Raw genomic sequence first — 26,673 nt, 5'->3', positions numbered from 1 at the left:
GTCACGAGTAGGCTTCAATGAAGTTACTGTGAAAATCCCCTAGTCGCCACATTCCGGCGCCTGTCCGGGGAGGCTGGTACGGGAATCGAACCGTACTGCTGGCCTGCTTGGTCTGCCAGCGATTTAGCCCAGTCCCGTACCAGCCTCCCCGGACAGGCGCCGGAATGTGGCGACTAGGGGCTTTTCACAGTAACTTCATTGAAGCCTACTCGTGACAATAAGCGATTTTCATTTCATTTTTCAGTGAGCTAAACCAGCCCCTGGTTGTTGGGAGGGGAGAGCAATTGTTGGGAGGGGTCCTCTCCAGAGATTTGAAAAAAAAAATTTTGAATACCCAACTTCTTTTTTTCCAATTAAGGGGCAATTTAGCGTGGCCAATCCACCTACCCTGCACATCTTTGGGCTGTGGGGGAGAAACCCACGCAAACACGGGGAAAATGTGCAAACTCCACACGGACAGTGACCCAAAGCCAGGATCGAACCTGGGACCTTGCTGCCGTGAGGCAACAGTGCTAACCCACTGCACCACCCTCACTCCGCAGACTTGACCACATGACTTATACCTTTGCTCAGTTTTAAGGTGTGGCACTACCTCAGTAAAGGTTACTGCCTTTCAGATGGATCATTCATCCGAGGTCCTGTCTGCCTTCAGATGTACCATCCAGAAAGGAATATAAAAGGGCCATAGATTTAAAGTGATTGGTAGAAGGTGGGCAGTACGGTAGCACAGTGGCTTCACAACTCCCAAGTTCGATTCCCAGCTTGGGTCACTGTCTGTGCGGTGTCTGCACATTCTCCCCGTTTCTGCGTGGGTTTCCTCTGGGTGCTCTGGTTTTCTCCCAGTCCAAAGATGTGCAGGTCAGGTAGATTGGCCATGCTAAATTGCCCTTAAGTTAGGTGGTGTTACAGGGAAACAGTGGAGGCATGGGCTTAAGTAAGGTGCTCTTTCCAAGAGCTAGTGCAGACTTGATGGGCCAAATGGCCTCCTTCTGCACTGTTGATTCTATGATTAGAGGGAGATGGGGGTTGTAGGAATCTGGAACTGAAAGGTTTATGGATCTGTAAACTGCAGGGCTACAGGACAAATGGTGGAATGTTGGATCAGGCAGGGTGGTTCGTACCTTGGCTGGTGGTGACATGATGGGCCAAGTGGCCTTTTTCCATGCCAAAAGCTTTCTATGTTTCCCATGGGTTGGGGAATTTGCCATGATGCTAAGCCAATAGTTATCCCATTACAAATGTCATACAATATCTGTCCAGAAACACATTGCTGATTCTAACATCTTGCTTTGTTCAAATTGATTACCCCCTGCAAGATACCACTTTAAAAAAATACTTAACTAGCTGTAAGGCACTCTGAGATGGCGCAATATCATGAAAGGTGCTGTCTCAATATACATTTTGTGTCACATTTATTCAAATACTTGAAAGGGACATAACTTCTCTGCAAATACTCTCACTTATATGATTCAGCAATTGAAGGGCAAGTTACTTTTGCTCCATTACAGGCACATGCACATTTTGAAGAGATTTCACACACAACTGCAGCACGTGCCAAGGACTTTAATTATCCGTGCCTGGGGTCAGACACAGCTCCAAGTTCACAGGTATCTTGGTGTTTCCCCAACATGCAGGCAGCACCTGCTCACACACTGCCTTGTTCCAAGTTCACTTGACTGACACTTGTGTGTGTGTGTGGGTATCTCCACTTTGGCTGAGGTTTGCTGGGTGGAACCCAAGAATGAATGGATTAAAGGAGGAAGTGGAAGCTGCAAAAAGCCTGATTTAGGATTTGCATGCAAGTTGGTAGAGTGGACGGAAGGCTACTTTTTTTGGCATCAATTTTCTTTTTGAAAACATTTACTGCGGCTGGAGTTTGACTAGGCATCACCTTCATGTGGGAACTGGTGTAAGTTCTGACAGGGTAAACCGATGGAACTTCAGTAAGAGATGAAAGCAGGATATTAAACCAAGATCGTGTGTATCCTCACGTAGATATAAAAGATTCCACGGCACTATTAGAAGAGCATTAGTTTGAAGAGCTAGAGGAAGTTCTGCCAGGGTTGATATTTATCTCTCACCTATCATTTGTGTTGGTAATGTGTTTGATTCTGACGCAGTGAAGCCCAATTTCACCATCACCTAACACGCACACATTTCAGGAGTCAATGAAGCAGTGAAGCCACTGCAAGCTTCTCCCACTCTAGCTCACCGATTGTCAACTTAGTCCAACTGTATGGGCCAGTTTGAATCAAAAGATCTGCCCCCAGGAAACCACCCCCCAACTCATTATAATCAGGGCCCATGCAGCCCAGAGTGTGGCGAGACTCGCACCTTATCTGGGAAATAAGTCTAGATTCACCCCAGCCTGACAAAGAAGGCCCAGATTCTCAGAATCATCAGGTAGCCGAGCGCAAGATATCCCTCAAATCAGTTGCCACTATCCCAACTCAAGGTGGGCACAACTCTAATGGGTTGACTATTTCATGGTACCGGACACAAGTAGACGTTCTCAGCTTGCAACCAGGATATCATGGAGGAGGTTGATCCTAGCTCTAGCTAATATTCACTCTGCTGTGCAACGATCAGAGAAGTTCAGCTTAACTTTCTCCCCTTGTGTAGTTCCCCTGTCTGATATCAACTATCAACCCACCCCTATAATGGGATTAGACAAAGAATAAGCAATTGTTTGCAAAGCTTTACGCATGAGGCAAAAGCTGCATGTGTCCCAGTTGGTGCCCTGTATTTCTTCATGGAGAGCCACGATGTGGAGATGCTGGCATGGGGCTGGGGTGGGCACAGCAAGAATTCTTACAACACCCAGTTAAAGTCCAACAGGTTTGTTTTGAATCGCTAGCTTTCGGAGTGCAGCTCCTTCCTCAGGTGAATCCTGTACTCCGAAAGCTAGTGATTCGAAACAAACCTGTTGGACTTCAACCTGGTGTTGCAAGACTTCTTACTGTTCTTCATACAGAGTGTGATTGACTAACTGTATTGCCCAGGGGCACATTACCCCCCTCCCAGCCCCCAATCTATATGCTGCCCCTCATTGATATAATCCAAAAATGTCAGATTCCACCAAACTCTACTTCACCACCAACCACCTTCTCAAAATTATTAGACTGCTCGCTCAATATTCAGGTCAGTACAAGGAGTATGACTAAACCGGAAAGATCAAAATCAATGTCCTGGACACCTCTGTTGCCACTGCCTCCGCATTCTCCCTGCAAAAACAGTCTGATGCTAAACCAAACTGTTCACAGCCTGGGGTCCTATCTGGTCCTTCTGCAAAGCTAAAAGCACTATATAAACGCAGCTTTCTGCTCTTGAATTAATTTGGAAATGCAAGTCAGCCTCCTTGGAAAACAGTGTTGAAGAGGATGCAATCAAAACAAGATTATCAAAGTGTATTTTTTTCCTTTTCTTTGCAAGCATGATCCCAGCAGTACAACATAAATGTTTCAAAGAAGCACACACAAACTCTTATTTCATCTTTTTCTTCTTCCCCAAGGAATCGTGGAGCTTGGACACTTCTGACTCAAACAGATCCATAACCAGGATACCGCACTCATCGAAGAAATACTCGAGGCATTTGGTAAACTCTCTCTCCCGCTCCTGGTTGGTTCGTCCATCAATGAAAGACATCTTCAAAGTGTACTGGTCATCAAACCTGAAGCACAAAATCATTGACAAGCGGTGATTTCAATCATCCCCAGACAGCTTTCAGTGAGGGATACTGGGACAGAAGCATGTAGATCATAGAATTTACAGTGCAGAAGAAGGCCATTTGGCCCATCGAGTCTGCACCAGCCCTTGGAAAGAGCACCCCACTTAAGACCACACCTCCAACCTCTCCCTGTAACCCCACCTAACCTTTTTGGACACTAAGGGCAATTTATCATGACCAATCCACCTAACCTGCACATCTTTGGACTGTGGGAACCTGAGCACCCGGAGGAAACCTATGCAGACACAGGGAGTGTGCGCAGACTCCGCACAGACAGTGACCCAAGCCGGGAATAGAACCTGGGACCCTGGAGTTGTGAAACAACTGTGCTACTGTTCTGCCCTAAGGTGATCAAGCTTTCAGTGGTTGGCCAGGCACAATGAGCTTATCACTCTTCACAAACAAGCCATGGCTGCCAGTCAAAACGTTAGTGACTGAGGACCAATCACGGCGACCCAGTCCAGCCACATGAACGTTTCGCATATGTATTCTTACCTAATTAAGCCCCACACCCTCACAGAAATGAACTAGGGCAAATATGAGGGGAGGGTAGATTAAGCCAACCCCATCCAACCTTGTTCAAATAATGCAAAGTTTTCAATTTTGATGGTGTGTGTGTGGGGAGGAGGGGGGGGGGGGGGGTGGGGGGGGGGGGGGGTCCAATGGCTTAGTGAAATGCAAAAAGGCATATATGCACCCTACTTAAGCCCACAGCTCCATCCTGCCCCCGTACCCAGTAACCCCAAATCACCGTTCGACACCAAGGGCAATTTATCATGGCCAATCCACCTAACCCGCACATGTTTGGACTGTGGGAGGAAACCGGAGCACCCGGAGGAAACCCACGCAGACACGTGGAGAACGTGCAGACTCCACACAGACAGTGACCCAAGCTGGTAATCGAACCTGGGTCCCTGGCGCTGTGAAGCCACAATGCTAACCACTGTGCTACCATGCCACCCACCTCTGGCAGCTTGGGTTGTGGCTCTCAACCAAAGTTACTGCTTGAACTAATCAAACAGTATATGGTTTTGCAAGATTACAAATAAACAAAATCACTTCATTACCTCCGTAGAGAAGATGAAAGTTGCCAAATGTCACCAGGATCCAATCCAGCTGGGTCTTTCTGTATAGCGATTAAAAATATGCTTCTCTCTTTGTAAGAGGTATAAAATGTGAGAATCCCCATCATAACAAAATAGGTGCAGATATGTTAAAGAAAACCACAGTAGACATATGCATCTGCCCCACTAAGAAATTGTGCAATGAGGAAATGCTTTTGTTCCAAATTTTCATTCATAAACTAGGGTCTCAAATTCAAAAAAGGCTCAAGGTTTGAACTTACTCCTTTTGTGTGCAGAGGAGTTCCCGTGTATGGATATCACTTCTAGCAAGTGTAAACAAGCCACATTATGAGCGTGACTGATTGGCAACCAATGCCTATCTCAGTGGACCTACCTCGTATTAAGTTGATCTTTTCTCTGCACCTTGCTATAACTGAAACATTATATTCTGCAGTCCCTCTTTCCTTCCCTATGTACGGTATGCATTATTTGTACAGCATGCAAGAAACAATACTTTTCACTGTATACTAATACACGTGACAATAATAAATCAAATCAAATCAGAACCTGCCTCTCAAGGATTGGCATTCACAGTCACCAGCAAAGGTGCTGATGAAGAAACCCACCCCCATCTAATGGCTTGTTTGCTGCGCTTTTTAAAAAATTCATTCATGGGATGTGGGCATCGCTGGCCGGGCCAGCATTTATTGCCCATCCCGGACGGCATTTAAGAGTCAACCACATTGCTGTGGATCTGGAGTCACATGTAGGCCAGACCAGGTCAGGGCGACTGATTTTCTTCCCTAAAAGGACATTAGTGAACCATATGGGTTTTTAACGACAATCGACAATGTTTTCATGATCATCATTAGACTTTTAATTCCAGATAGTTTTTTTATCGATTTCAAATTCCACCATCTGCCTTGGTGGGTTTCGACCCCAGGTCCCCAGAGCACGAGTCCGAGTCTCTGGATTATAGTCGAGTGACAATACCACTACACCACTGCCTCCCCCGTTTCCATCTTCTCTAGCGGATGGAAGGATGCCAACAAGACTCTATAATTAAAGCAAAAGGATGGGGATAGGCTATACCTCCACCCATTGAAAGATGGACCAACCATGGACAGGATTACAGGTTTTCTTGTCAATTACAAAACAACGGTAGGCTAGCAAGCTGAGGAAGAATCGGAAGGCCTGGAACCCAAGTGCCAACCCCTCATTACGCCCGCCCACAAAATTATTAGGTGATCTCCCTTGAATCCTGACATTGATGGGGTCAGGTCAGATGTCATAAGTTGCTGCACCCGAATACTTACATTGGATATCAGACAGGTGCAGTTTTGGGATGCTCCCCACAGTTGCCTCCGGCTAAGTGTTTGAGATGCAAGAACAGTTTTACATTCCATGTTATTGCCGAGGTAATAATTTCATCTCTATTTATGAAGCCCAAGATCCCATGTGCTTTGCTAACTACTCTCAATATGAAACCCCTCTGTCCCTGCACGCTCTTTAAAACTGAGCCATTGACCTATATGGTCTCTCTGCCTCCCCTCCACCAAAATGTCTCATCTCACACTTCTCTGTATTTAAATTCTTCACAGTAGCTGTGGGATATTTAACATTTACCCTAACGGGGAGATGGGCTTTGCAGTTTAATGACACACTGCCTCAAATGAGGCAACAGATTACTTCTATATAAAAGGATATGAAAGGACACAGCCTGCAAGTACACTCTTCGACTCCGGAAAGGGATGCATGTAGTCCCAGATAAGAGCAACTATTGCGAAGACACAAGAGATTGTGCAAATGAGGAGCCGTCCATCAATCAGTCCGTAATTCTCCTCGTACCCGTACTTCTCCAAAAGAACCTAGTGAGAAGGAAAAATAAACAGAGCAAAGATGATACATAATGTAGGGAAAGTTTTAAGGGAATTAGATGGGTAAACATTAGAAATAATATATAGTTTTAAGTGTGATTAACTTAATGTTTCTGTGTCTGGATGGGTAAAAACCTATTCAATTCGTGCTGGACAAAGGTGTTTGTATGTGTGGAGGTTGGTTCAGTTCCAAATGTGTTTTTACTGTGCTTAGAAAGGGTTACAGTGTGAAGAATAAATAAAAGGCATAAGCATGAGCTGTTTAGCACACAGCTAAATCGCTGGCTTTGAAAGCAGACCAAGCAGGCCAGCAGCACGGCTCGATTCCCGTAACAGCCTCCCCGAACAGGCGCCGGAATGTGGCGACTAGGGGCTTTTCACAGTAACTTCATTTGAAGCCTACTCGTGACAATAAGCGATTTTCATTTCATTTTCATGTAGGTGTTGTTTAGCAACCGAGGCCTTGGATGGTACAGAGAAGCTTAAAAGTTTAAGTTAGCTCATTTGATTGCAGTTGAAGATAGGTAGCGAGAGAAAGCAGCTCTCACAGCTCTGCTAGAAGCAGTTGGTTTATAAGGCTAGAGAGGAAACATCTCTCAGCTTTGTTAGAAGAAAAGCCATACCATGGAGTAATTATTAAGAAAACAATGGCAGAGATCTGTTGAGCAGCTAGTTAAAGAAAGAAGAGAATTTATCCAAGTCCAAGGTTTAAGGTAGTAGAAGAGCACTGTTAACTAAAGACACACAGAGAGTTGAGTAGGAGGCCGAGATGCCAGAATGATATCTGAAGTAATTGTCAGGTTTGAGAGCCTGTGGAAGGAATGTGAAGCGAGTGGGAATCAGTGGTGGTTTGTGTAAAAACAGTCAAGGCAAAGGAAACCTAAAAGGGGTCAGTGTAAAATCCTGACTGGATTTGCTGTTAAAAGTGGAGTGGAAGTGTTGTTTAAAAATGTCATTTGGAAAACCTTGTCTGGATTTAGAATGCAAACAGCTAAGGGAAAGCATTATTATTGAGGGGATATTTAAAGTGTTTTTAGGGGTGGAGTTTGGAAACTCTCATGTGATCATCATCTGAGGGTTTACGGAGGAGAAATTCAAGGGCTATCTTAGCTTCAGAGCAGAGTGTGTATCTGACTACAGTCAATCTGTGTGCTTAAAAGGGGACTGTGTTGCTGGGATCATTGTAGCTCAAGATGTACTTTGTAATTCAGGTTAATCTTAAAATCTGTGCGTAATAGGGGGCAGCACGGTGGCGCAGTGGTAGCACTGCAGTCTCACAGCACTGAGGTGACAGTGACCCAGGTTCGATCCCGGCTCTGGGTCACTGTCCGTGTGGAGCTTGCACATTCTCCCCGTGTTTGTGTGGGTTTCGCCCCCACAGCCCAAAGATGTGCGAGGTAGGTGGATTGAACACGCTAAATTGCCCCTTAATTGGAAAAAATGAATTGGGTGCTCTAAATGTATTTTTTTTAAAATCTGTGCGTAATTATTAAGCTGGCGGCGGGGGGGGGGGGAGAGGAGTATGTTCTATGTTTATGTTAATCAAACTTTTCATGTTTAATAAATACTTTTCACAACAGGAAAAAAGCAATTAGTGGTCCTGTGACTCTGTGCTCCACATATTCTGGAAGAAATAGTAAAAGTCTTTTGAGCCAGGGTACTTCCCGTCCAGTTATAACACCAACTGGGATCATAACAATAAATAAGCAAACAAAGACATCAAGAGAAATAAATAACAGAAAACGTTGGGAAAGCTTTCAGCAGGTCTGGCAGCATCTGCAGAGAGAAATAGAATTAAGTTTCATGTCAATGACCTTCCATCAGAAAGATATTTAAGTGGCTGTCAGGGAAACCCCATCAAAATTCTCTCGGCCTATCGAGCAGTTTGCTTGTGTGCATGCACAGGAACTGGAGAGAAAGTTTAATGAGTTGTGCTAATGTACACAAATGGCATATACTATATAAATAGCTGGAGTAAGCATTGATACCAAATAAAAACAGCAAGTCATAAAAACAGGACGTCTTACATGTTTAAAACCAGCCTGTACTGATTAGAAGGCTGTCACATGGGGACCAGTTGTAGACAACTATCAAGGAAGGCACACGGTCATTCTCTTACCTTTTTGGCGGCATCGTCCAAGGCGTTTTTCACAGCTGCACCATCCCACTTGTCAATCTTCACTGGCTTGTCATCAATCTTCCACTAGGAAAAATGTAGAAAACCATTCAGTCCATCACAGTGCAGGCTGTTAAAAAAGCTATCCATTTAGTCCCATCCATCTAAAGCTACCCATCCTCATCCTTCTCACTGACGCGTACCTTCTAAAAATTAAACATTCAGTCTTGCCCCACTGTTCTGATGGAATTGCATATCTGCACTCCACATAAACAAAAATCCTCTTTACTCCCTTTTGTTCCAATTATCTTAAAGTGTCCATCCCTCTAGTTACTAAGTCAAGTGGGAATAGATATTGCTTTTTTTTACCATTTCAAATTCTTTGTTTTTTGAACACCTCTATCCAATCTCCTTTAAACCCTCTCTTTTAAGGAGAGGAAGACAAATTTCTCGGTCACATACCCAACTCTGCCATCAGCTGCATTGGCCCCAAACTCTAAAATTTCCCTCTCTAATCCCTCTCAACCTCATATTCCGACTTTTAAGACAATCCTTAAAACTTCTCTATTTGAGGTTGTTTAGTTTACCATGGTGGGGAGGCGGTGGCATAGTGGTAATGTCACTGGACTAGCAATCCAGAGGCTCAGGCTAACTATCCAGGGACACATTCAAACCCCACCACAGCAGCAGGTGAAATTGTAATTCAATCAATATATATGGGATTAAAAGCTAGTCTAATGGTGACCACGAAGAAACTCACTTTTGCCCTTTAGGGAACGGAATCTGCCATTCTTACCTCTGGCCTATATGTGACTCCAGACTCACAGCAATGTGGTTGACTCCTAAATGCCCTGAAAGGGCCTAGTCACTCAGTTGTATCAAACTTTTATGAAGTTTAGAAGAATGAAACTGGACATATGCAAGCACTAGAAACGACAACACCCAGGTCGGTTGACCCTACAAAGTCCTTCTTACTAACACATAGGGAATTTTTTGCCAATATTGAGAACACCTTTTTATAGACAAGTCAAGCAACAGCCTGATATAGTCATGCTCACATAACCATCACCTTACAATGCACATGACACCACCATCACTGGTTATGCCCGGTCCCACCAGCAGTACAGACAACCAGGCATACAGTCAGGAGGGCTTTGTTCTGGGAGTCCTCAATAACTTTGGACTCCACGAAGTCTCATAACATTAGGATAACATGAGCAAGGAAATCCCCCGTTGATTACTACGTACTACCCAATATCAGCTGATGAATCAGTAAACATTAAACACCACTTGGAGGAAGCACTGAAAGTGGCACAGAATGTACTCTGGGTGGGGGACACAAGTGGTTTGCCAGCACAACTACAGACAATTCCTAAAGAACATGGCTGCTATACTTGGTCTTCAACAGGCAGTGAGGGAACCAAGAGGGAAAACATACTTGACTTTGTGCTCACCAATCTACCTGTCACAGATGCATCGGTCCATGATAGCATTAGTAAGAATGACCATCGCACAGTTCTTGTGGAGACAAAGTTCCGTCTTCACATATACCCTCCATCATGTTGTGTGGCACTACCATGCTAAATGGGATAGATTTCAAACAGATCTATCAATTCAAGACTGGGCAACCATGAGGCACTATGGGCTATATGCATCAGCAGAATTGTACTCAATCATAATCTGTAATTCTCATGGCCCAGCATATCCTCCCACCCTAATATTACCACCAAGCCAGCGGATCAACCCTGGTTCAATGAAGAGTGCAGGAGGGCATGCCAGGACATATCCAAAATGAGGTGTCAAACCTGGTAACACTTCAACACAGGAATACTTGCATACTAAACATCGGAAGCAACATTTGATAGATAGAGCCAAGCAATCCCACAACCATAGGATCAAACCTAAGCTCTGCAGTCCTTCCACATCCAGTCATGAATGGTGGTGGACAATTAAAGGCTCCACAAATATCCTCTATCATTAATTGGTTGAGCTGATAGGAAACAAGTAGAAAATGAATCTTTTTCAAAGTGGCAGGCGGTGACTACTGATGGTCCTGGAGGGATCATCAGTGCTTGGCCCCAGCTATTAACAATATACATCGGGAACAGGTAGGGTGCAAGTGGAGAGGATCAAGAACAAATGGGAGGAGTTGATGAGGTTGGGGACTGTGGTGCGAGGCGACGTGGAGGGTAAACTCAACCTCCTCCTGCACAAGGATGAGCTTGATTCAGTTCAAGGTGGTGCATAGGGTGCACATGACGCGGGCGATGATGATGGGGTACTTCCAGGGGATGGCCGATGGGTGCGAGAAGTGTAGGCGGCAGCCGACGAATCACGTGCATATGTTCTGGGGTTGCGAGAAGTTGGAGAGATACTGGGATGTGGTGGTTGGGACGTTACCCAAGATAGTGGGGGTGGAGGTCAAGCCAGATCCAATGGGGGAGATTTTTGGGGCATCAGAAGTGCCAATGTTCTGGAGGGTAAAGGAGCCGATGCTGTGGCCTTCACCTCTCTAATTGCCTGAAGGATCCTGTTAAATTGGAGGTCAGATACGCCGGCGGAGGTGACGGCTTGGCTGGAGAATTTGCATGACTTTCTCCGGTCGGAGAAGATTAAATTTGAATTGAGGGTGTCAGCGGAGGGCTTTGAGATGCAGCGGGGGTTGTTCGAGGAATTGTTCGTCGCGGGGGTGGCAAAATTATACAAACTGTGGACTGTGATCTTGTGCAGTGTGTATTTTATTTGTTCATAATATGGTCAAATATGTGTAAAAGCAAAATTCTGAATATGACTGATAATGGGAGCATGGCAGACTAAACACTATCAGTAATAAGCAGATAGAATTAGTGGCTCAAGTTTACACCTCTGCATTAAGGCTGTTAAAAATCACAATCGAAAGACAAGTTTTGTCAGCATCTGAAAAGAGATGACAGGTGAATGATTCAGAAAATGGTCAGATGGTCTGATATATAAAACGTCCTGAGGTGCTTCACAAGAACATTATAAACAAAACATGCCACCAATCTACAGGAGATATTTAGGCAGATGATTAAAATCTTGGTCAAAAGGATTAGTTCCAAGGAGTGTCTTAGAGTCAAGAGATGGAGATAAGTGTAGGGAGGGAACGGCCAGAGCTTAGAACATGGAACATAGAACAGTACAGCACAGAACAGGCCCTTCGGCCCTCGATGTTGTGCCGAGCAATGATCACCCTACTCAAACCCACGTATCCACCCTATACCCGTAACCCAACAACCCCCCACCTTAACCTTACTTTTTAGGACACTATGGGCAATTTAGCATGGCCAATCCACCTAACCCGCATATCTTTGGACTGTGGGAGGAAACCGGAGCACCCGGAGGAAACCCACGCACACACGGGGAGGATGTGCAGACTCCACACAGACAGTGACCCAGCCGGGAACCGAACCTGGGACCCTGGAGCTGTGAAGCATTTATGCTAACCACCATGCTACCGTGCTGCCCCTTAGAGCTTAAGGTGTAGGCAACTGAAGACACAGCTACCAACTGTGGGGTGATTAAAACTGGTGATAGTCCAGATGTCAGAATTAGAGGAACACAGACCTTGAACGGTTGGAAGAGGTTACACAAAGGGATGGACAATGTGATTGAGGGATTCGAAAATAAAAATGTAAATTTTAAAGCTGAAATGCTACTTGACTGGAGCCAGTGGAAGGCAGCAAGCACAGGGGGTGGACAGGTGAATGGAACTTGGTACAAATTAAGGCAGAAGTAGTTTGGGTGACTTCGACTTTTACGGAGGCTAGAGCACAGGAGACCAGCCAGGAGTAGGTTCAACAATAAAAAGCTTGCCTTTCAATGAACAATGCTTTTACAAACGATGGGTCATCTGACCAAATTGCCAGCTTTCTTTAAAAAACCTCGATTATGCAAATATATAAAGAAATACTGGAACCAGCAGGGCCTCTAAGACTTTGTGCACGGTTTCAGAAGTCTAAACAAGAGCTGATGTGGCGAGATCAGTCCTTATTGTATCCAAATTGAAAGCTTTGCAGTCATATTTTAAATGTTCTTGGCCAAGAAATACAGGCTTTAAGCTGGTTATTTTTAAATAAGTTTCACCAGGGAGAACAACAGGAGGCAGCAAAGTCCAAACAGGTAATGCCATTCATATCATATAGAACCAGGTGGTGTGACCAGTTAAATACACACTTACTTTGTGACAAGAGTATAAACCCTCACTGAAATAGCGTGGCTGTCAATAAGCTTTCCCAAACTCTGTCCTTACTTTGCCCCAACCTAAGCTGAAATTTACTTCTACATCTTTGTCATTTCCAGGTGCAACAACTTCAGTGGTCCCATTGAGACACTGGAAAGCTAGCTTTGTAAAAGTTCCTATCCTTGCTACCTTTCTCCCACATTCAAATGTTGCCACAAAATCTACTTCAACAAACCCTTCAGTAATTAGTAATACTCTCAGACATGGCTGGAGCAGCTTTATCCGTACTGGATTCGTCACCATCTTGGCCACCCTCTCTCGTCCAGATCTGCCATTGGCAAAGCTAAAATTCCAATTCTCTTCTTTTATATTAGATCATCGGTTATCAACAGGAACAAGAGCAGGAGGGAGGAAACCTGCGATTGGGGGAGCTAGAGGAGCCAGCATTGCAGACAGAATGTGTAACTGGAGCAGCTCTTCTCAGGTTGTCTCTCCCACGTTTGCAGCTCTTCCAATCGAGCCCTACAGTGCTCCCAATGAGAGGTCTGCAATTGTTTGGCCCCATTTGGACCATAGAGTGTCATGGTGGCAGCGGTTAGCACTGCTGCCCCATTGCCAGGGACCCGGGTTTGATTATCATCTTGGGTGACTAACATTTGCACATCTGCGCGAGTTTCCCCCCAACAGTCCAAAGATGCTCGTTTATATTTGACACTTATAAAACCTTTATCAAGCACTGGTGTGACTCCCAGTGAAGTGTATCTGGACACATTTTGGGTTTTAGAGAAGTTGCAGAAAAGATGAATGAGAATGGTTCTAGCGTTGAAGAACTCGAGATACGCAGATAATTTGGAGACGCCAAGATTGCTCTGAGAAGGTTAAGAGGAGATTTGATAGAGATGTTCAAAATCATGAGGACCGCAAACAGAATAGAAACTAAGTCGAGGACATCAATATATGGTGAATGGCAAGTGATGAAACATCTACCCAAGGAAAATCTTTTATGCAGCAAGTCTTTATGATCTGGATGGCACAATGGTTAGCACTGCTGCATCACCTCACTAACCATTGGGATTGGGCAGCACGGTAGCAGTGGATAGCACTGTTGCTTCACAGCTCCAGGGTCCCAGATAAAATTCCCAGCTTGGGTCACTGTCTCTGCGGAGTCTGAACGTTCTCTCCGCGTCTGTATGGATTTCCTACCAAGTCCCAAAGAAGTGCTGTTAGGTAATTTGGACATTCTGAATTCTCCCTCTGTGTACCCAAACAGGCGCTGGAATGTGGTGACTAGGGGCTTTTCACAATAACTTAATTGCAGTGTTAATGTAAGCCTACTTGTGACAATAAAGATTATTATAATTCCAGTTTTGGGTGACTGTGTGGAGTTTGCACATTCCCCAGTGCTTGTGTGGGTTTCCTCTGGGTTCTCCAGTTTTCTCCCAGTCCAAAGATATACAGGTTAGGTGGGGTTCTGGGGAGTGGGTGCCAAATGGCCTTCTTTTGCACGGTTTTCATAGAATTTACAGCGCAAAAGGAGGCCATTCAGCCCATCGAGTCTGCACCAGTCATATTCAAGCCCACAGCCCCTATCACCGTAACCCAGTATCCCCACTTAACCTTTTGGACACAAAGGGCTATTTAGCATGACCAATCCACCTAACCTGCACATAATTGGACTGTGGGAGGAAACTGGAGCACCCGGAGGAAACCCACGCAGACACGGGGAGAACGTGCAGACTCCGCACAGACAGTGACCCAAGCAGGGAATCGAACCTGGGACCCTGGACTAGGCCAGTTGCCTTTGCAGCGGGCCAGCACGGACAAGATGGGCCGACTGGTCTCCTTCTGTGCTGTAATCGAGTTGTGCTGTAATCATTCATTGCTTCCAGTCAAGTTGCGTCACTGACAGGAGGCGAAAGACACGTCGGCAATAACCTGCCTGGAAAAGCGCCAGCCTCCCAACGCCGGACCAGAGGGGGAACCACCGTGTGACGTTGCCCGCCTAGTGGAGCACTGAAAGGTCGGGGAGAGGAAGCCAGGGCGGTTGCTGAGGCTCCACAGTCACCATCAGGCCGGAAAAGCACAGGCTTCCCCCGCCGGCCGGCCGGCGCCAACTCGACTTTTACCACAGGGCTCCTCACAAGAAAAGAATTAAATTTTAAAAACCGTCGTCAATAGGCTGAGGTAAAGAGAGACGCGCCGACTCGACTCACTTTGGACAGAAAACCGTTCTTGTCGTTCTTCGCCGCCATCTTGTCTCCTCCGGCCGCCGGGCTCGAGAGCGCGCCGCGCGTTCACATGGGCCAGCCAATCACCGGCCGCGCTGCCCGTTTGACGTCACAGGGAGGGGGCGTGGAGTGCGGAACAACGCACAACGGGAGGGGGCGTGGAGTGCGCAGCCCACCGGCGGTTTGCCACTGGGTCTGGACAAAACCCTTTGGAGGGCCGGGTGACTACAGATCCCGGCGGCCTTTGCGCGTTTCCACGCCGTGCCGCGCGGCCGGGGCAGCGCGCCGAGCATGGCGGGGGTTGTAGTCCTGCGTCCTGAGGGGGCGGGGGAAGGCGGCCTGGCGTCGCGGTTGCCATAGCTACTGGCAGACATCTAGCCAGGAAGGAATGGCATTAAAAACTTACCATTCTATCCATTCCTAAAGCGAGAGGAGTCAATCGGCCCTGGTGGAAACAACAGCAGGGCTGGACTGTGATAGAGATCCTGTCAGTCACAACAGGTAAAGGGGGTGGGGGAGGGACAGGTGTGTCTGGCTGGCTGGGCCTAACTTGGGGAGGAGGATTGGGGCTGTGAGGCCCAGCAAGGTGCTGCTGTGTGGGGATGGAGAAACAGGTAGCACAGTGGTTAGCACTGTGGCTTCACAGCTCCAGGGTCCTGGGTTCGATTCCCGGCTTGGGTCACTGTCTGTGCGGAATCTACACGTTCTCCCCATGTTTGCGTGGGTTTCCTCCGGGTGCTCCGGTTTCCTCCCACAGTCCAAAGATGTGCCTGTTCGGTGGATTGGCTGTGATCAGTGTTACGAGGATAAGCTGGGGGAGCAAGCCAAGAAAACCAATATAAAGAGGTCAAGATGGAGAGGAAAGCTCACAGTCTAAAGGTGTTGTGCTCAAAGTTGAGTCCAGAAGGCTTAATCGGAAGATGAGTCCCACATCCACTCTGCCACGCAATCAATGGGCAAGGTTTTCGCAGCTTTCTGTGTCATTGGCTTTCCTCAGTTTGCAGGGAAAAGACAGATAGCCCAGGCCATTGAACTGCTCCAGCCTGCTTTGCCATTTGAATAGACCATGGTTGCTGAGTACCACTTAATAGCCTTTGATGCACATGACTGTTAGTGCCTTCAATCTCCTTGGGAGGTTTCATTAAATTGAAGGCACGATATCAAGTTTATTTTTGCCCCTGGAAGAAGCTCTCTGCCAATTCCCTTACAACTGCACTTTTATAAGATCGTATGAAATAGGAGCAGGAGGAGGCCATTTGGTCCCTTGAGTTTACTCCACCGTTCAAGAAGATTATTGTTTATCTGATTGTGGCCTTAACTCCACTTTCCTGTCTGTCCCCATAACCCTTAACTCCCTGGTCAATGAAAAATGTGTCTAAAACTGGCATGATTATATTCAATGACCCACAGCCTCCAGCTTTCTGGGGAAGAGAATTCCAATGACCAACAATCCTTTGAGAGATAAGGAAGAGTATAGGGCTGGGCTAGTAGAATCCTGTGTGTACCTGGGGTGAGGAGAATTGTTTATGTCTAGAGAATCTTATAATGAAGCAGCACAGTGGGAGGCCACTCAGCATCCTGTGCCTGTTTCACCACCATGCACTGTGAGCTTTCTGCACAAAGAAAACCCCCTCTTCACCTCCCCTGGGGGGCAGCCCATTGGGGGGGGGGGGGGTGGCACAGTGGTCAGTACCGCTGCCTCATAGTGCAAGGGACCCAGGTTCAATTCTGACCTTGGGTGACTGTGTAGAGTTTGCATGTTCCCCCTAATGTCTGTGTGGGTTTCCTCCGGGTGCTCCAGTTTCCTCTCACAGTCCAAAGAGGTGCAGGTTAGGTTGATTGGCCATGCTAAATTGCCCCTTAGAGTCTAAAGATGTGCAGGTTACGGGGATAGAGTGGGCCTAGGTAGGGTGCTTTTTCAGAGGGTTGGTGCAGACTCGATGGGCTGAATGGCCTCCCTCTGCATTGTAGAGATTCTCTGATTTGTCAGTTACCTCAAATCTGTTTCCTCTGGTGACTGACCATTCTACCACTAGAAACAGTTTCTCCATGTTTACACAATCAAACTATTCATGTAGAAATAGGGCTCATAAATTGCATAAAAGACAGGTAATTCTCCGATTCTTTGGTCCCTCAGAAACCAATCCAAAGATCTTTACATTCTTTGGAAGTTGAAGCACTGTTGTAATTGCAGGAACTGATTTTTAAAAATTAATTTACGGGTTGTGGGCATCACCGGTTAGGCAAGCATTTAATGCCCACCCCTAGTTACCCTTCAGAAGGTGGTGGTGAGCTGCCTTTATGAACCGCTGCAGTCCTTGAGGTGTAGGTACACCCACTGTGCTGTTAGGGCGGGAGTGCCAGGATTTTGTCCCAGCGACAGCGAAGGAAAGGCGATGTATTTCCAAGTCAGGGTGGTGAGAGACTTGGAGAGGAACCTTCAGGTGGTGTGGGGTTCCCAGGTATCATGATGGCACACATTTGTGCACAGCTTAATCCCACACAATTATGGGGTGCATGACCAGTTAACGTGTTTGTTACTGCTAATGTTGGGTGGGTGAGGAAGATTGGAGGCCCAGGATGTTCTCAACTAAAAGATTGGTCACCTCTGACATGTAGCAGCTCCCACAGTACTATACTGGGAGTCACCCTAGATTATATGTTCAAATCCTCTAGCAGGCAACAATCCAACTGTGACAACAAGAGAATTAAATGTGAGAAAAAGTAATTTAGTGACATTAAACAATGAAGATTGTTTAATGGGGCCTCATGGTATCATGGTGGTTAGCATCAATGCTTCACAGCTCCAGGGTCCCAGGTTCGATTCCCGGCTGGGTCACTGTCTGTGTGGAGTCTGCACGTCCTCCCTGTGTGTGCGTGAGTTTCCTCCGGGTGCTCCGGTTTCCTCCCACAGTCCAAAGATGTGCGAGTTAGGTGGATTGGCCATGCTAAATTGCCTGTAGTGTAAGGTTAATGGGGGGATTGTTGGGTTACGGGTATACGGGTTACGTGGGTTTAAGTAGGGTGATCATTGCTCGGCACAACATCGAGGGCCGAAGGGCCTGTTCTGTGCTGTACTGTTCTATGTTCTATGTTCTAAGATGGGCTAGAACAATAGCATGTTGCATTGATCTAGCATCTTTAACACAGTAAAAAAATCTAAAGGCATTTCACAGCAGAGTCATCAAACAGAATTTGACTCTGAGTCATGGCAGGATTGGTTAGATAGGGTAAGGCCGAGAATATTTCTGGTCAGAAGTTCATCTCAGAATAGAAGGAGAAATGAAGACACAATGGAGAAGGAAAAATAGGGTAGAGATGGAGATTACAGAGTGTGAGAGATCATGCAAAATGTTAGATAGGAGACAGGAGGGTTGAGAAGGTGAGGGTGTGAATAGAGGAAAGGAGAGATTTGAAAGGAGAGGGAGAGAAAGGAAGGAGAAGCAATGTATGAAGAGGATTTTTTGATCACTTAAATGTTTAGCAAAATTTCAGTGTGTGATAATTTAAGTATCACAAGCATATGATACAGTGTATCTCAGGCTAAAGATCATCATTCTGACCAGGAGTGATTGTGTTGTTTTTCAATTTTCTAATCACAAGGTGGGAAATGTGGAATTTGGATTGGCTTAATTGGGCAGCACGGTAACATAGTGGTTTGCTTCATAGCTCCAGGGTCCCAGGTTCGATTCCTGGCTGGGTCACTGTCTGTGCGGAATCTGCACGTTCTCCCCGTGTCTGCGTGGGTTTCCTCCGGGTACTCAGGTTTCCTCCCACAGTCCAAAGATGTGCAGGTTAGGTGGATTGGTCATGCTAAATTGCCCTTAGTGTCCAAAACATGTTAAGCGGGGGTTACAGAGTTACAGGGCTTGGGGAGATACGTGGGCTTCGGTAGGGTGCTCTTAGTAAGGGCCGGTGCAGACTCGATGGGCTGAATGGCCTCCTTCTGCACTGTAAATTCTATGATTCTATGAATTATAGATGTACAAATTTCAATGGATAGTAGAAGATGATGTGATGAGGATTCTTGAAATAGCAAGGTTGTGAAGATTATTCAGGGTAGATATGATGGTAAAAGTTCTTCAAAATATGATCACATTTCTCCACAACATGTCAATACACGTCACATACGATGAACTGATCTGAAATACATTTGTTGTTATTGTGAAGACAAATGCAGCAGCCATTTAACATGCAGCAAGAAACCTCCCCATAGTATGGCTATGTAATGACAGTTGTTTCAGATGATGAAAGGATCTGTAAATCCATTTTGGATGAGCAAGAGGGGAGATTACCTCGAGAACCTCTTGCTCTGCTTTGAATAAATGCACATTACCTTTTTGAGAAGCAGATTTGTTTTCCCGCACAGTTGAGAGAACAGCAGTTGAATGGGATCCTTCTTCCTATACACTGGATTCAGTTTCTCAGCTCTTTTGCAGTGATTCTGGGTGCACAAGTGCCTTGTGACATCTTTCTCCCCATGCCTGGCGCAGCTCAGGTAGGCTTCACACACCTTGCAGTAAAAGTCCTGGCTACACTCTGGAACAGCCTGAATAAACTGATATTTGATTGCCCATTCGGTCTTGAACTGATGGCTGGGCTTCTTGATCCTTTGATACTTCATCTTCTTTTACTGCTTCTCTGCTGAATTTGACATGGGATTGAGGCAAGAGGAGTCCAAGAGGCAGACATGGAAGTGGAGTCTTGAGGGAATCTCACTCTCCCTAGAGCTCTATTCTTGTACTTTTGAAATTGAACAACTATGTTTCTCAAGCAAAAAAATATCATGATGCTTCAAGTGACCTGAGTAAGCTGGGCCGATATATCTCAGTAACACAGGCGTCACAATAACATGCTGTGACAGGGCAGGTGTAAAGGCTACCACATGGTGGTTATATTTTTAATTAGGTTAATTTGGTTGATTTCTTTCTCGCCTTTTCAAACTGGAAGGGTTTAAGGATGAAAAGAACAAGGTATTGGATATAGCATCTGCACTTAGGGCGGCACGGTAGCACTGTGGTTAGCACTGTTGCTTTATAGCACCAGGGATCCAGGTTCGATTCCCGGCTTGGGACACGTCAGAGGGAGTCTGCACGTTTTCCCCATGTCTGCGCGGGTTTCCTCCGGGTGCTCCGGTTTCCTCCCACAAATACCTAAAGACGTGCTTGTTAGGTGAATTAGACATTCAAAATACTCCCTCGGTGTACCCGAACAGGCGCCGGAATGTGGCAACTATATTAATGACCTAGACCTATGTGTGGAGGACAAAATTCCGAAATTTACAGATGATGCAAAACTTGGAAGCAGTTGTGAACTGTGAGGCGGTTAGTACAGAACTGTGAAAGGGTACAGACCGGCTGGTGGAATAGGCAGACAAGTGACAAGTTTAATGCAGGGAAGTGTGAAGTGATTCACTTTGATAGAAAGATTGCAGAGAGGCAATCTTGCCATGGAGGGAGTGCAGCGGTTTACCAGGCTGATTGCTGGGATGGTAGGACTGTCATATGAGGAGAGACTAAATCAGTTAGGATTATAACAGGATTAGACAGGATAGATTCAGAAAGAATATTCCCGATGGGGGTGGAGTCCAGACACAGAAGCACAGTGGGTAGTACTGTTACATCACAGCTTCAATGAAATTACTGTGAAAATCCTCATCGCCACAACACCATCTGTTCGTGTACATGGAGGGAGATTTCAGAATGTCCAATTCACCTAACAAGCACGTCTTTCAGGACTTGTGGGAGGAAACCGGAGCACCCGGAGGAAACCCACGCAGACATAGGGAGAACGTGCAGACTCCGCACAGGCAGTGATCCAAACCGAGAATTGAACCCGGGTCCCTGGCGCTGTGAAGCAACAGTGTTAACCACTGTGCTACCATGAAGGCTGAGAGGAGATTTATTAGAGATGTTCAAAATCATGAGGGGTCTGGACAGAATAGATAGGGAGACACTGTTCCCATTGGTGGAGGAATCGAGAACAAGAGAACACGGATTTAAAGTTCATGGCAAAAGAAGCAGTGTAGACAGGAGCAAAAACCTTTACACCGTGAATGCTTTGGATCTGGAATGCTGTATGAGAGTGTGGTGGAGGCAGGATCATTCAGGCATTCAAGGGAGATTTGGATTATTATCTGATGAGGAAAACTGTGAAGGGCTGTGGGAGAAAGCTGGGGAGTGGCAGGAGGTGAATTGCTCCTTCAGCACAGACTCAGCAAGTCTAATTGTTTCCTGTGTTGTAAACATTCTGTGATAGGTATTTTATATTTTCCTTGTTTTCTCTTCCTGTCCTCCAAAGTGGAACAGCTTTTACACATGCAGCAACATTCCGAGTACGTAATACTCATTTGTGAATCTAGCAAGTGAACTTCCACTTGGGATCGCCTGCTTTTGTAGTTAATAGTGTCATGTGAGAGTGCCTTTAAGAAATGGGTGTTTAAGAAATGGACCTTTAAGAAATGGGTGTTTAAATTCCTCCTCTTCCTGTGTGAGGCTTAGCCTCATACAGTTTAAAGTGCGACAAAGGGCACACATGACCGGGACGAGGATGAGTAGGTTTTTCGGGGGCGAAGACAGGTGTGCTAGGTGTTTGGGGAGCCCAGCAAACCATGCCCATATGTTCTGGGCATGCCCAGTGCTGGGGGAATTTTGGAAGGGGGTAGCAAGGACGATGTCGAGGGTGGTAGGATCCAGGGTCAAGCAAGGCTGGGGACTCGCAATTTTTGGGGTTGCAGTGGAGCCAGGAGTGCAGGAGGCGAAAGAGGCCGGTGTTCTGGCTTTTGCATCCCTAGTAGCCCGGCGGAGGATTTTGCTTCAATGGAAGGATGCGAGGCCCCCAAGCGTGGAGGCCTGGATCAATGATATGGCGGGGTTCATCAAATTGGAGAGGGTGAAATTTGCCCTGAGGGGATCAGTACAGGGGTTTTGGGGGAGGGGAGGGGGGGGGGGGGTTGATTTCGGGGGAGGGGTGAAACGTGTACATGGGTTTATTGAATATGCCGGGTGCTTACCTATTTCATCTTTTTGTAGTTGCTGGGGGGGGGGGGGGGGGGGAGGTTTAGTTTTGGGGGTCATTGTGTTTTTTCTCTTTTTTTTGTTAATACTGTTTTCTTGTTGTTATTTTCTGTTTTTGATATTTTTTTGAAAATCTCAATAAAAATTATTTTTTTAAAAAAGGGTGTTTATCAATGATGTCAGAGTGTGGGTGGAGCTGGGCTGTCTGTCAGCTTTTTACTTTCGTTTTAGACTGTTTGCTGCAGGGTATGTTTTAGTTTTGTTTTCAGAGCTGGATAGCTGCAGTCACAACCAGAAGATGTATTAGAGTCTCTCTCTCTGTAATCTAAAAACTGTAAATTGATCGTTTGGCGATTTAAAACTAATAACTGCTCTCAGTAGTGACTTTAGCATGATGTGTTAAAAGTTATTTTTTAAGTCTTATGGATGTTAAAAGGACAGCTTAAGGATTACTTAGTGTTGTATTCTTTGGGGGTTGTATTTGAATTAATAGTTGCTAAGACGTTCACTATGTTTTAAAAAGGTTAACTTGAGTTCATAGAAAAAACATTGTTTTGCTTTAAAAAATACTTTTCCATTTATGCTGTACCACACCTGTAGAGTGGGCCGTGTGCTCCCCATACCACAATCATTAAAAGCTGTGTGTCAGGTGACCTCCATGATGGACTTTGGGGTTCTCTAAACCCTGGCCCATAACAAATTGGGGGCTCGAGGGGGATAAAAGTCTATCTATTGGATTGGCTTAGTGAACTTAAAGACAGTGAGGGGTGAGTATATTGTGGTTGCTTTTCAGGTGTGGTATTCTAGTTTAAGTAGGGAGTCTGTTGTGGACAATGGCTCTTTCAGAGGCTCAGAAGTTTTTGGGGGTGGAGATGGTCATACGCAGTACCTTATGGACAGAGACTAAAAGCAGACTGTTAGATTTGGCAAAAACATTGCAGTTCGCATTACCTGACAAAATGTGAAAAGATGAGGTAATTATGGCGGTGGCTAAGCATTTAACGTTGCCTGAGATACAGTTTGACTCATTGGAAATGGCAAAAATTCAGTTACAAATTAAACAAATGGAACATGAGAAAGAATTAAAGCAGCTTGAATACGAAAGAGAGGAAAAAGAAAGAGAAAGAGCAGAAAGAGAGAGGGGAAAAAGAAAAGGAGAGAGAAGAAAGGAGAAAAGAAAGAATAGCCCTAGCAGAACAAAAAGAAAGAGAAAGGAAGCTACAGATCAGGGAAAAAGATAAAGAGAGAGAGTTTGAACTTCAGAAAATGGCCATGAAACATGACAGTTAAAATTGGTAGGCGTAAAGGGAAACGTACAGTTGGATGATAGTGATGAGGATAGTGAGAAAGAGCGTCAAAGTTGAAGGCTTGGTGGGAACCTATTTAAATATGTCCAAGCATTGCCAAGGTTTGACATGAAGGAGGTTGAAGCCTTTTTCATTTCATTTGAGAAGGTAGCTAAACAAATGAAATGGGACTTCCGGTGGCAGTTATGCAGCAATAAGCCACACATGTGGGAGCTCCCGTTTTAAAGAGATTTTTCGGCTCTTTTGAGAGCCCAAAACGGAAATTTTTCGACGTCTCCCGGTGGGGGAAGGTGTGCTGAACGACTTTCCCTGCAGTCCATGACTCGAACTCGGAGTGGAAAGGTGGAAAAAACAGCAGCAGCTCCTCAGAAAAAACGGGGGAAGGGATTCAAGATGGCCACCGACAAAGCTCCAGGGGATTGGAGACTCTGGGCCCAGAAACAACAAACTGATCTCCTGCGCTGCTTTAAAGAATTCAAGGATGAAGTACTGAGCTCTCTGCAGGAAACAAACAGAAGGCTGTCAGAGATTCAGTCCACCCAGGGTGCTGCCATCAAGAAGTTGCAGACGCAGGCCATTGAACGAGAGGAGGAGGCCGTGGTCCTCGTGAGTAAGGTGGAGGGGCACGAAGCACTCCACAAGAAGTGGCAGGAACGCTTCGAGGAGCTGGATCACCGCATGAGGTGGAAAAACCTGCGGATCTTTGGCCTTGCGGAGGGGCTGGAGGGATCGGACCTGACAGCCTATGTGGCTGTAATGCTGGGTTCGCTAGTGGGGGCCGGGTCTCTCCATCTGCCCCTGGAGCTGGAGGGAGCACACAGAGTACTGGCCAGGAGGCCTAAGGAGAATGAACCCCCGCGTGCGGTGCTGGTGAGGTTCCACCGGTTCAGTGATCGGGACTGCGTACTACGCTGGGCCAAGAAGGTGAAGAGCAGCAATTGGGAGAATGGGGTAGTGCGGATCTACCAGTACTGGAGTGCGGAGGTGGCTAAGCGGCGGTCCGGATTTAATCGGACGAAAGAGGTGCTTTATAGAAAAAAGATAAAGTTCGGAATGTTGCCGCCCGCGCGCCTGTGGGTAACTTATTCGGACCGGGACCATTATTTCGATTCCCCTGAGGAGGCGTGGGCCTTCGTGCGGACGGAGAAACTGGACTTGAACTAGGGGTTGGGGGTTGCGAGGTCGGCTGTAAGATATTAGTGCTGGATTCGGCTGTTGCTGTGTTCTCTTTTTCTTCTGTTTTTTTCTTCTTGTTTTAGTACTTTTGCAATTTTGATATAGTTATTTACGGGGGGGGTTGTTCTGCTATGTTTTTGTTTTTGTGCTTGGGGCATTGTTTGGGCTGTGTATCTTGCGGGGAGGGTCGGGGGGGTATGTTGTATTCTATGTCGGAGTGGGGGTATGGAGGGGGGCTGATATTTGGGAGCTGCGTCAGAAGGGTGTGGTGGGGCAGGGCGAAAGCGCGGGCTTTCCTCTGGTTTCCCGCGCTGCGGGGCTGGGGGGGGCGGAGATGGTGACGGGGGAGGTGGGGCCTTAACTGGTTCTTCCCCGCGCTGGAGCGGTGCCAGGAGGAGGGATAGATTGGGGGATGATCCCACTTCGGGAGGGGTCGGGCTATTGGCGGGAGTTTCCGGGGTCAGCAGAAGTTAGCTGACCCACGGAAGTACAATGGAGGACGGTTCGCGGCTGGGAGGGTTCCTAGCCTGGGGGGGAAGGGAGGGGGGGGGAAAGGGGAATAACAGGTTGCTGCTGGTAGGGTCAAGAAGGAGCTGGTGGGGGCTGGGGGGACAGAGGTGAGGGGTTGTCGCTATGGGGACGGGGTCGAGCAGGGGACGCTGGCCTGGGGCGGGCAGTCGACGGGCTATGGCTAGCCGACGGGGGAGGGGGGGCGGGACGCCCTCTGATCCGATTGGTCACCTGGAATGTGAGAGGGTTGAATGGGCCGGTGAAGCGGTCAAGGGTACTGGCTCACCTGAAGGGGCTAAAGGCGGATGTGGCAATGCTTCAGGAGACCCACCTGAGGGTGGCGGACCAGGTACGCCTGAGGAAGGGATGGGTGGGGCAGGTTTTCCACTCGGGGTTGGATGTGAGGAACCGGGGAGTGGCGATTCTGGTGGGGAAAAATGTGTTGTTTGAGGCATCGGAGGTGGTGGCGGATAAGGGGGGTAGGTATGTGATGGTTAGGGGCAGGCTACAAGGAGAGAAGGTGGTACTGGCTAGTGTGTATGCCCCAAATTGGGACGATGCGGGCTTTATGAGGCGTATGTTGGGACGGATCCCGGATCTGGAGGCGGGAGGTCTGATCATAGGGGGGGACTTTAATACGGTGTTGGATCCTTCACTGGATCGGTCCAGCTCTAGGACGGGTAGGAGGCCGGCGGCGGCCAAGGTACTGAGAGGGTTTATGGATCAGATGGGTGGAGTGGATCCATGGAGGTTTGTGAGGCCGAGGGCACGTGAGTACTCTTTCTTCTCCCACGTACATAGGGTCTACTCTCGGATAGATTTCTTCGTGGTGAGTAGGGGACTGATTCCGAGAGTGGAGGAGGCCGAGTATTCGGCCATTGCAATCTCCGACCACGCTCCGCATTGGATAGAGTTGGAGATGGGGGAGGTGCGAGACCAACGTCCATTGTGGCGGTTGGATGTGGGGTTGTTGGCGGAGGAGGAGGTGTGTAGGAGGGTCCGGGCAAGTATTGAGGGGTACCTTGAGGTGAATGATACGGGGGAGGTTCAGGTGGGGATGGTCTGGGAAGCCCTGAAGGCAGTAATTCGTGGGGAGCTGATATCCATCCGGGCACACAGGGAGAGGAGCGAGAGGAGTGACAGGGATAGACTGGTGGGAAAGATGCTGGAGGTGGACAGGAGGTATGCAGAGGCACCAGAGGAGGGACTGTTGGGGGAGAGGCGCAGCCTGCAGGCTAAATTTGATTTGCTGACCACTAGAAAGGCTGAGGCACAGTGGAGGAAGGCACAAGGGGCAGTGTACGAACATGGTGAAAAGGCGAGTAGGATGCTGGCTCATCAGCTCCGTAAGCGGGATGCGGCTAAGGAGATTGCTGGAGTGAGAGACAAGAGTGGGAATGTGGTGCGGAAGGGGGTAGAGGTGAATGAGGTCTTCAAGGACTTTTACGGGG

The 26,673-nt window shown here is 47.0% G+C and overlaps 2 protein-coding genes across 7 annotated transcripts in view; one reads left to right on the top strand and one right to left on the bottom strand.

Moving 5' to 3' along the window:
- Positions 1–1,395: 1,395 nt before the first annotated feature.
- spcs2 (signal peptidase complex subunit 2) lies at positions 1,396–15,327 on the bottom strand. 2 transcript variants are annotated; one of them, XM_038817801.1, is made up of 5 exons: positions 15,199–15,327; positions 8,788–8,871; positions 6,499–6,659; positions 4,795–4,929; positions 1,396–3,670 (listed from the first exon to the last, which is right to left on the bottom strand). In XM_038817801.1, the coding sequence occupies exons 1-5, from the start codon at positions 15,235–15,237 to the stop codon at positions 3,484–3,486; spliced, it is 606 nt and encodes a 201-aa protein (XP_038673729.1). In that variant the 5' UTR covers positions 15,238–15,327; the 3' UTR covers positions 1,396–3,483. The 2 variants fall into 2 exon arrangements, with proteins under 2 accessions (XP_038673729.1, XP_038673727.1); XM_038817799.1 differs by lacking the exon at positions 15,199–15,327 and adding an exon at positions 10,239–10,292 and having other exon boundaries at positions 3,435–3,670.
- xrra1 (X-ray radiation resistance associated 1) overlaps positions 14,947–26,673 on the top strand; it is a 126,692-nt gene continuing 114,965 nt past the window's right edge. For 2 of the 5 annotated variants that reach the window (XM_038817797.1, XM_038817792.1), the window contains exon 1: positions 15,426–15,714. The gene's annotated coding sequence lies outside the window, so the exon portion shown is untranslated. Of the gene's footprint in view, positions 15,170–15,425; positions 15,715–20,135; positions 20,187–26,673 lie in introns of those variants that run through there. The other 3 variants (XM_038817796.1, XM_038817793.1, XM_038817794.1) reach the window with 3 other exon arrangements.

Source organism: Scyliorhinus canicula, chromosome 14, assembly GCF_902713615.1.
Source record: "Scyliorhinus canicula chromosome 14, sScyCan1.1, whole genome shotgun sequence".
NCBI classification, from domain to species: domain Eukaryota; kingdom Metazoa; phylum Chordata; class Chondrichthyes; order Carcharhiniformes; family Scyliorhinidae; genus Scyliorhinus; species Scyliorhinus canicula.
This window is presented reverse-complemented; position numbering and strand designations above follow the sequence as displayed.

Coding starts and splice junctions, on each gene's coding strand:
- spcs2 (XM_038817801.1), bottom strand. CDS start 15,237: ATGGCGGCGAAGAACGACAAGAACGGTTTTCTGTCCAAA. Junction 8,872..15,198: donor AGAACGGTTTTCTGTCCAAA/GTGAGTCGAGTC, acceptor CATTTTTCCTAG/TGGAAGATTGATGACAAGCC. Junction 6,660..8,787: donor TGGACGATGCCGCCAAAAAG/GTAAGAGAATGA, acceptor CCTTCTCACTAG/GTTCTTTTGGAGAAGTACGG.